General features: G+C 47.4%; 1 protein-coding gene across 1 annotated transcript in view; it reads right to left on the bottom strand.

Moving 5' to 3' along the window:
* The window catches only part of TMEM61 (transmembrane protein 61), a 16,502-nt gene extending 8,214 nt beyond the window's left edge, over positions 1-8,288 (bottom strand). Inside the window, exons 1-3 of the mRNA XM_006839873.1 lie at positions 7,938-8,288; positions 7,627-7,752; positions 903-1,252 (exon numbers count right to left, since the gene is read on the bottom strand). Of these exons, the coding sequence (XP_006839936.1) occupies positions 903-1,252; positions 7,627-7,752; positions 7,938-8,288 (827 nt within the window). The remainder of the gene's footprint in view (positions 1-902; positions 1,253-7,626; positions 7,753-7,937) is intronic.
* Between the last annotated feature and the right edge of the window lie 2,393 nt (positions 8,289-10,681).

Below are 10,681 nucleotides of genomic sequence, written 5' to 3'. Positions count from 1 at the left end.
ATCAACTCGATGTCACTTAACAACAACAACAATTTATGTCAAGGACTCCTGGTGTGGTGCTGTAGGATAAGTACTGGACCACAAGGTCAGTTTGAACCGCAAAGTCGGTGGTTTAAACTCACCAGCCACTCCTTGGAAATGCTATACACGGTCGTTATGAGTTGGAACCGACTGAAAGGCACTTCGAACTTACGCCAAGTCCTGGGATAAGCTTGCTCTCTGTATTACGTCATTTCATTTTCTCAGTGTTCCCCAGAGATAAGGAGTGGTGGACAGTGCAGACTCTGGGGCCAGACTGCCTGGGTTCAAATCCTGGGCACGGACACACTCTAGGTGTTTTTTTGCAAATTACTTAAGGTCTTGGTGCCTCATTATCCTCCTCTGTAAAGAAGCTAAGGTAAGCTGGTAAGCACCAACTTGCAAGGGTTGTTATAAGGATTAAATGATTTAATATATGAAAAGCACTTAGAACATACCCTGACATGTGGTTAAGTACTGTACAGTATTTGCTGTTATTGTTAAGCTGAGGCTTAGTGGGATTGCATAGTCTATTTGAAGTTCCACAGCCAGTTAGTGAGAGACCCAGGAAAGATCCCAGTAGGTCTGATTTTTTTCCCTGCATTCTTAACCCCTACACTACTTTGCTCTATACCATCTCCTTCAGGAAGCCTTCCTAGATTTCTCCATGTCTCCACAGTACCATGTTCACCGTCCCACACAGCTCTAATTATGATTTGTCATAGCTCTGCCATGGAGCTTTGGACTCCTTCAGGACTGTGCTAGTCTATCTCCATATCCCCAGGGCACAGCACAAGACCTGGTTTAGAAGAGGAACCCTATGAGAGTCTACTAAACTAATGTCTGATGGTGTGACTGGGCCCCCATCCTGCCCCAACTCTGACCTGAAGCTCGTCTTCTCCAAGGTCTCCACACTGAGGTACTGCTGGTCTCTGGATACGTGGTATGGGTCCCATTGGAGTGGTCCCCGGGTTCTGGCCTTCACAGACCACAGTAGGCCAAGGAGCAGCAGCAGGCCACCTGCACCACAGAAGAAGAAACTGACCGAGCTGAGCAGAGAGCTGGAAGCCTTGGGTGCAGGGTGTCCAGTGGGCGAGGCCAGCAGACTAGGGTGGGTCCTGGCATCCCCTTCACTCCACCAAGCAAAGCAGAGCATCCCGACCACCAAAATCACAATGCCACTGACCATCATGCAATAACGGAGAGTGGAGACCACGTGGCCCCGGTCACGCATCTGGACACAGAGAAGGAGAGAGAAGAGGACATGGGCCACATGAAAGGCCTGCTTGGTGCTGAAGGTCTGAGTTCTAGTCCTTCTTTGTCTGAGGTCAGTGTGAAACCTTACATCACTTGGTATGATGAAGTTGTTGTGTGTGTGTTTTATGTTTTATTGTGAATTGTGATAGTTTACATGGGAGAACATTAGCTTTACATTCATCCTATCGTATATCGTTTCATTGCCATGGTTACAATCCCCTCCATGCATCATCAACCAACCAAAGTGTATACCCTACAAGCCTGCCCCCTGGTCGTCAGCACACAGCCCTTCTCCCTCTCTAAGTCTAGAGTCCTCCACCATTCCATCTCTCCACATCATCGTCTCTGCCTCTATCTCTGGCATCACTGCTTCTCTGGGTAGGGTCCCTCATTCCACTCTTCTCCCTTGATGGTCCCAGGGACCTCCACTTCTGGAATGCAAAGTCAATCACTCCCCTCGTTTTGCTACAAAATGTCCACCTTTACCTTGCCAACTCTCACAGTCAGTCCTGATAACAATTATTCACTATTGTGCCTCATGAGTGCTATCCCCATCTCCTTTCATCAGCCCTGCACAGACAGATTGGATACAACTCAGTGGAGATCCTATCTTCCTTTGTGCCCTCTGGATCTAGGCTCCCTCTTGAAAACTTGTAAGCCAGTCACTTCTTGCCTTTGTAGCCCCCCATTTTGGGAAGCCTATGTCCAAGTTGCCCATCCCTGTCTACTCTGTGTATGGAGGGGGTGGGAATGATCCTCGCTGTAAAAATTTGTTCCCTCTTTTGAGCTACTGCATCCATAGGTGTAGGTCCAAGTCCATCAAATTGCATCCAATTACTCTTTTTTCCCTCTTCTTTCTTCTTCTAGTTGAGCTCTGATCATCCAGCTATTGAAACCAGGTCAAGTGGGTATTATCTACAAGTGTGGGTGTTCTTATGCATATCCCCTCTCTCCTTATCAGCTGGATGCTTCACTCTCCACTCTAATCCTCTGTGGCTATGTCACGGACTCTGGGCCCAGGAGTTCCCAGGTCTTGCCACACTGCTGGCCAACCAGATTGCCACCCAGGTTCACAGGAGTCTATTGAACTTGGTAGGGCTTCATTGCTGTTTTTCCCTCACTGCCCCTTATTGGTGACCAATGTGATCACCAATCAGAGTGCATGTCTGCTTGTGTATTATCACTGAGTCTTAGACAGGGGGTTTACCCTTAGTGGACTCAACCACTTGCCTTGGTGTCTCCTGAGAGGGCAACTTGCTTGTTCTTGTAGTAATCAGTCAGACTTCTGTTATTGTTTTGTATTTTTCCTGTAGGTCTTTCTTTCAAGAAGTATCTTCTGTTCTTCTAGCCACTCCAGAATGGTCTGCTTATCCTTCTCAGTGGAAATTTCCCACCTCAGAAGATTCTGGATACTGTTCAGGATTCCACCTATGGTCTTATGTAATGCAGAGGCTCCACAGGAAGCCTCCTTCACTGGGCACTTTGTAACCCCATTTTAGGTATTCCAATCAGTTATAGGTAGAAGACGGACTTACAAGCTTTCTATGGTGATATTTCTGGCTATTCCTTTCTCTCCCCCTCAGGTGTCTATTTTATAATGGCATGCAAGGGAAACCAAGATTCAAAAGACAGCCAAGCATCTTAACATTGTTTCCCCCCTTTTGCCCATTACAACCATGTCTCTCAATCCCTGTATCCCAGAGCCCTGTTGTTCCAAGGTTGTGCGTTCATCCTTACTTACCTCTGTCCCACTTAGCCCATGAAAACCTGCTTAATGTTCTCTCATCTGCCTTGTTCATCAATTCAGTGTGATAAAGTTTTATGTCAACTTGACTGGTTCAGGATTCTCAGTGATTTGGCAGTTGAGATGTAGTTATTCCCATAATGAGATCTAACACAATACAATTGTATCTATGATGAGGTCTGCTATGAGCAGCCAATCAATTGAAAGGACGTTTCTTCTGGGGTGTGGCCAGCTTCCAATATATTACACACTCGGGTAAAGCTTGCTTGCTCTCTGCTGGATCTGGATTTTGCATCTGGCTCACCCTCTGATTTCCGGTTCTTTGGAATCGAGCCAGTGACCTGCTCTATTACCTGCTGATCCTGAGAGCCATCAGCAGCCTACCTGCCATCTGACCTGCTGGTCTTTGCTCATTTGACCTGGACTTGGGACTCTCCCACCTCTACAACTGTGTGAGCCACTTCCTTGATACATACTTCTCTTCATATAAACATGTATGAATTTCACTGGTTTCTGCTTCTCTACAGAACCCAGCCTAAGACATTTGGCCTCTCTGAGCCTTGGTTTCCTCATCTATGAAATAGAGGTGATGCCCCTGACTTTGCAGGGCTGTTATGTCAATGAAGCAAAGAAAAAAAAAATGTACAGAAAAAGAATCTGGATGGAAACTTTGAAGAGCCTGGTGCCTTGATGTAGGTTAAACAGACAGTAAGGGACTGAAACTCAAGTCCATGTTCCCAAAATCGACCTCCGAGCCATAATACACGCTGTTCCCTCTGCCTGGTAACGTCAGGTTCTCGCTCCATCAGGCTCACCTCTGCCTTTCCAGAGAAACCTTCTCTAGTGATTCTTCACACACCCAAGTCCCCTGGGCCTTCCTCGACCACAGTACGTACCTCTGTGTTTAGCTTCTCCTTCACTTAGCCTTGGGCACAGTGGTTATAGCAGCACTAGGTAAGTAAGATACTGAATAAGCACTTGTGGAGTGAGAAGCCTTCCTGGAAGCCATGAAGAGCTGGGCAAGGGGTCGGGGTGGGAACACTGGGTTCCAACTGCTACAGGGTGTTGGGTGGAGTCCCATCTCGGGTCCTCTCAGCGTCTCACCAGCTATGTCATGGTATAAACCTCTTGGTTGCTCAGGGCCTCACGTTCCCCATCTATAACAGCAAACTCTTTCTAGCAGGCTACCCAAAGAATTTATGGAGGTACCCTCTCTTCTTCCAGAAGCAGAGCCATGAAAACAATGATGTGGGGAGCCCACACAGAGCTTAAAGCAGTCTTCAACAATTGGAAACTTAGAAATGCCTTCTGAATGGGGTCTTATCCAGCCAAACCTGGCATCTGTGAGAGATGTCCTGTGATGCAGCTATTCAGAGTCATGTGCCCAGGGGAGGTGAAGGGCATGGCAGATATCCAAGATGGAGTAAGTAGAACTTAGATGTCAAAAGGACATGTGTCTAAATGTGTGTGTGTGTGTGACACAGATACATGTTATCAAGGTGCTCTGTGCATGGACCCTAATATTTCTGAACCCTCAGACCACTGCAAACATGTAGAAAAATGCCTTTCATGAATGACCTGCAGTGCTCTTCCTGTGAATCTGTCCTCGGGGCAAGCACCTCCTGTCTCCAAATCACGACATGTTCATGACGCCCCTCCTCTCTAAAGTCCACACCTGGGAGAAGCTGTCCATGGGAAAAGCTGGAGAAAGCAGCTTGGAAAAGGAAAAACTCTGGCAAATCAATAGCAATAATCCCTTGACAGTGGCCAAGGCCCCGCTACCCCTAGCATCTCATCATGGCAAGGAATTCTTATTTTGTAAGGAGACTGAACCCCAAGAGGCAAAGGAGCTTGCCCAAAGTCACACTGGACTAGCCAATGCAGCTGGACTTCTCAACACTAGAGGAACTCACACCTGGGTGCACCTGGTAAAGTAACCTATGATACTTGTTACTTCCTATAAAAGTAAAAAATTCATTGTGGAAAAATAAGAAAACTATAGATGATAGAAAAGTTAAATATGAACCATCACTCATCTGTCCCTGAGATGAGCATGATTCCCACGTGTAGGTTTTGTTTTGTTTTCCCTTGGCCTACACCAACACGTGTTGGAGGCAGCAGAAGTGTAATGAGCTCTGGTAGCGTAGTGGTTACAAATTGGGCTGCTAATCTCACTGTTAGCAGTTCAAAACTACCAGCTATTCCGCGGGAGAAAGATGAGGCTTTCTGCTCCCATAAAGATTTACAGCCTTGGAGACCCTGTTGAGTCTGAACAGACTCCACGGCAAACAACAAGGCACCATGCCAAGCACTTCACAAGCATCCTCTATTTAATCCTCACAACAGATTTATGACCTGAGGACACTGGGCTCCAAAAGTGACAACTTGCCTGAGATCAATGCTAGATTTGAATTTAGATCTCATCTGTGTATCTGTGAGCTAGATCTAGCTGTATTTTCAAAATATAAAGTTGAGAATGCAGTAGCATGTTGTAGTTGTTAGGTGCTGTTGAGTAGGTTCCAACTCATAGTGAGCCCGTGTAGAAGAGAACGAAACACTGCCTGGTTCTGTGCCATCTCTACAACAGTCGGTATGTTTGAACCCAGCGTGGCAGCTACTGCCTCAACCTATTTCATTGGGGGGTCTTCCTCATTTTCACTGACACTCTACTTTACCAAACATGATGTCATTCTCTAGGGGCAACATGTCCAAAGTGAGATCAAGTCTCTCCATCCTAACTTCTAAGGTTGTACTTCTTCCAAGAATGATTTGCTCATTCTGTCAGTCTATGGTATATTCAATGTTCTTCTCCAATGCCATAATTCAAAGGCATTGATTCTTTGGTCTTCCTTATTAACTGTCCAGAGTCCTGGTGTGGCCGGTGCGTTAATGTGCTGGACTGCAAAGTTGGTTTGAACCACAGGGTCAGTGGTTGAAGCTCACCAACTGCTCCTCGGAAACTCTATAGAGGGACGCTATGGGTTGGAACAAACTGAACAGCACATAAAAACAATAAGAAAAATTAACTGACCAGATTGCATTTGCATATGGGGCAACTGAAAATAATATGACTTGGGTTAGGCGCACCTTAGTCATCAAAGTGACATCTTTGTTTTTGTTTTTTTAACAATGTAAGTATATTTACTGGTAAATCTGGTAAAGTACTTACTCAATTCATGGGCCCTCCTTCCTGGCTAAACTCCCTCTGGCCCTCAGACAAGTCCCTGAAACTGCCCATAGTATGTTCCCCTGCTGGGTGGGTCTGCCATCTACCCAGGCAGATTCTCTGTGGGTAGGCATGAACACGTTAGCCTGTCTGCTAGCTGTTGGGGTGGGGAGGGGATCAACATCCACTGCAGGAAGGAGAGCCTGAAGCCTGTTCTGTTGTCCTGCTGTGGTTTGCTTTATGATTTTTGACCAGGGCTCTGACTGATTATCATCAAAAGCATCCATTTCAGGCAATTGACTCACCTCGCTCCTGCCTGCCTCCTGACCATGGACCTTGATGGATGAAGGGAGTCTCTAAGTCTCAAGAGAAGTCCCGCTTTCAATCCTGGCACTTAGGGTCTCCCTGGTCTACACCACCTCTTCCCCTGCCCCTTATCATGCCCACACATACACCAACTCCCGCCACCTGGGGACTACACTGCTGCTCCCCCTGCCTACAGGACCCTTCTGCTTTGATCCATGGTCCCTGTTCAAAGTCCAGCCCCAAACCTCAGCTCCTCCCAGAGGGTTTCTTCTGCTGCTACTCCTCACCCTCAACTCCATCCCATCAGAGACTTTCCCTGCACCAGACTCATAATTGCCTTGGATGGTGGCCATTCTTTTTGTTAACTCTGCAACCCTGGACAGTCTGTTCAACCTTTCTGAGCTTCATTCCAACCCTGTCTCCCAGAGGTGAAGAGATGGACAGAAGATGGATGTGGCTCAGACATTGGACAAGTTATCTAGCCTCTCCATGCTTCAGTTCCTTAGTTCTATAAAATGGACAGAATAACACCATATTGCCCCTGAGAATGAAAACACCTTTTCTCTGATTGTCAGAGCTGTTGTGGTGTTGTGCGTTCATGTGGTTGGATTGCAAAGTGGGTTTGAACTACAGGATCAACGGTTCAAGCTCATTGGAAACCCTGTACAGGGTCCCTTTGAGTCGGAACCGACTCAAAGGCACTTGACAACAACAACAATTCTCTGTTATGATTTTTATTTCCACAACCACATTGAGAACCTGTTCTTACATCCCTCTTGCTCTAACTTTCCCAATGGTAGCAAGGACAAAAAATCAATCTATTTTTCTACTGCTGGCAAGTGGGCAGTACCTTCAGTAAGGCTGTTGCTTCCCACTCCTACCCAACATAATAACAAATGATCTTTAATGGGTGCCAGTTTTGTCATAATGAACCAGATTGTCTGAACTGGAAGGAGAAATCATTTCGTCTACCCAGGGTAACTGAAGCCTTGGCCCAAAGCCACTCAGCAAGTTAGAAGTTCAGATGAGATTCTGTCTATCAAGGCACCGTGTGGTTCAAGGGGTTCATGATGGAGTGCGCGTTAGGATGAGCGGAGGTGCCCCAAAGGAGGGAGAGGCTGCAGTATAAACCTACCTGGGACGCAGACATTGTGAGGCCGGCTCTCAGACGTCGTCTATCTGAGGGAATTAAGTCATGGTGACTGTCAACCTCGAGGGCGGCGCCAACCTCTGGCGGTGGTCTCTGACTACAGGGGCCGCTCTGCGTAAGGAGCTGGACGTGGTGGGCACCCCTAGTCCTCTTCACTGAGCCACCCAAAAGTGCTCTGGGGTCCGGCTCCTAGGTGTCTCACCTGCCTGGGACCCGCCAACCACGTCTGTCCAGGTCCCCTACCCGGTGCTGAGGAGCATGGAGCCCAACTTCTTTCCACGGACTCTGCAACCTACAGCAGGCATTAGCGTCCGGTGCCGGCTAAGGGTCGCCAGGATCCTGAGGTGACCAGGATCTTGGTCAACTGCAGCAGGGTCCCCCAACTCGGTCTCGAGGGGCGCAGCCCGCCCCACCTCTCCTGGGATCCGCCTGCAAGGCCACTGAGTCCGGCTGAGTCGCTGGGGTTGCTCTGGCTCTGTGCCGCTCCAGGTGTTGTGCCACTGCCCAGAGGACCCTGCCCGCGCCTTAAAGCTATAGCGCACGCATTGCAGGGGTGAAGGGAGGAGACAAGGAGCGACGGAAGTGGTACTGAAACTTCCCTGGAACTGCTCTGAAACCATCTGCCCTCTGCTGCGGTCCCGCCCCATTACCCCACCGAAGACAAATTCCTCTGAGAGCCATCAAAGCTCAACTGGAAAGAGTCTTGAGCTCATTTCTCATACCCATTTGACAGAAAGGACAAATGAGGCCCAAACAGAGAATAGTCATTAGTCTAATAAGTGTCTACTGGAGTTCTGGTGTGGTGTTGTTGTTGTTGTTAGGTGCCATGGAGCTGAGTCAGTACTGACTCATAGAGACCTTATGCACAGCAGAACGAAACACTGCCCGATCCTGGGCCAACCTCACTACTGTTACCACGCTTGAGTCCATTGACACTGCCACTTGACCAATCCATCGCGTTGGGGTCTTCCTCTTTATCTCTGACCCTCCACCTTACCAAACATGATATCCTTCTCTAGCGACTGGTCCCTCCTGACAATAATGTCCGAAGTATGAGACACGAAATTTGGCCATCCAAGGAGCATTCTGGCTGCACTTCTTCCAACACAGATCTGTTGGTTCTATGGGCAGCCCATGGCACTTTCAATATTCTCCTCCAACACCATAACTCAAAAGCATCAATTCTTCTACGGTCTTCCTTATTCACTGTCCAGCTTTCGCATGCATATGAGGTTATTGAAAATACCATGGCTTGGGTCAGGCGCACCTTAATCCTCAAGCTGACATCTTTGCTCTTCAACAGTTTAAAAAGGTCTTGTGTAGCACATTTGCCTAATGCAATACGTCGTTTGATTTCTTGACTGCTGCTTCCATGAGTGTTGATAGTTGATCCACTGTGGGTTAATACGCTGGATTGCAAAATCAGTTTGAATGACAAGGTCCAAGCTCACCAGCTGCTCATTAGAAATCCTATACAGGGTCACTATGGAGTCCTGGTTTGGTGCTGTAGGATAAGCTCTGGACCACAAGGTCAATTTGAACCCAGGTAGGCAGTTCAAACTCACCATCTGCTCCTTGGAAACCCTATACAGAGTTGCTATGAGTTAGAACCAACTCAACAGCACTTAGCAACAACAACATGGGTCGGAGCTGACTCAACAGCACTAAACAACAACACCAACATACTTGGTTGATACAGATAGATTTTTCTTCCTACGGCTGTCAGTCTGAGAATCAGCCTTCCTGGGCACTCCAGGATCTCACATCCTGGTGAGGAAACCATTCACAATCCTAAATGACCAGCATTAAACAGCATTAAATGCTTCCCTCAGCCCCCCACTGAGTTCACTACCAGACCAACAACTAGCACCAGCCAGTGAGTTAGGACCAGCCCTCCAGAGCTTCTACCTTCCATGGCTTTGCAACCTAACTTCTTTAAACTTTCACTTCCTCTATCCACCTTTGCTTCCTCCTCCATCTCCCAGGTCTTTGAGGATTTAATGCATTAAACAATGGAGACTAGATGCCCTGCAAACGGAAGTTTTTGTGGGTAGGTGATCTGAGGGCCTGAAGGAGGGGTAGTGATGTGTGAATGTGGTTGGGAATATGTCTAAGAGGAAGGACACCTGTGTTGTATTAGGTGGGAAAGAAGAGGATGGTGACATTCAGGTAGAAGGAGCAGTATGTGCAAAGGTTATCGTAAGGTCAGTTCTGACTCATGGCTACCCCATGTGTTATAGGGTAGACCTGAAGTCCATGTGGTTTTCTTGAGTGTAATCTTTATGGAAGCAGATCTCCAGGTCTTTCTTCTGCAGTGCTGCTGGATGGATTCAAACCACCAACCTTTCAGTTAACAGCTGAGCTCAAACCATTTGCTCCATTCAAGGACTCTAACCTCTTCACAACATGGGGGACACATAGTGCCCACCTACATTTTCCACCTCTGGGATTTAATGGGAAACTCCAACTCCACTTTTTGTTCATTCTGCCACCCAGTGGGGGCCTGTATAACTTAGTGAATCTGAAGAAATGGACTTCATCCCATCACTTCCAGCATGAGACCGACCACTCTGCATAGATGTGTCTCACTTTTTGTATCAAAATCTATATTACTTCAATTTTTTTCATTTCATTCAAAATGCCCTCCATTACTGAAAACACATGGTTTCAACAACAAAAAAAACTCAAAGCAGAAAATAAGTTAGTCTTGAAAGGGTTAAAGGCTGGACAGCCTGGTTAAATCTTGACAAATTCCTGTGGGTCCAAGGGAACTGGCCAGGACTAGTGTGAGTTGGGTTCTGTTTTTGTTTTTCTCTACTGTTCCAACCATCCAGGGTGCTGGGACTAGATTCTCCTCAGCTATGCCCAGGGTGGTAACCAAATCCCTCCCACGGCAGGGGCACAGAAGGTAGAACAGTTTATCCAGCGGGAATCTGAAACTCAGAGAAGGGTCATCCATCACAGACTGAGAGCCAGAGATCAGTGCAGGACCCAGACCCCTGCTCCCAAACCCCTGTCTCCAGGAGTTCTAGAGTATTTT

This window comes from Chrysochloris asiatica, unplaced genomic scaffold, assembly GCF_000296735.1.
Source record: "Chrysochloris asiatica unplaced genomic scaffold, ChrAsi1.0 scaffold00026, whole genome shotgun sequence".
Taxonomy (NCBI): Eukaryota; Metazoa; Chordata; class Mammalia; order Afrosoricida; family Chrysochloridae; genus Chrysochloris; species Chrysochloris asiatica.
Note: the sequence above shows the minus strand (reverse complement) of the source record. Positions and strands in the feature narration are given on the sequence as shown.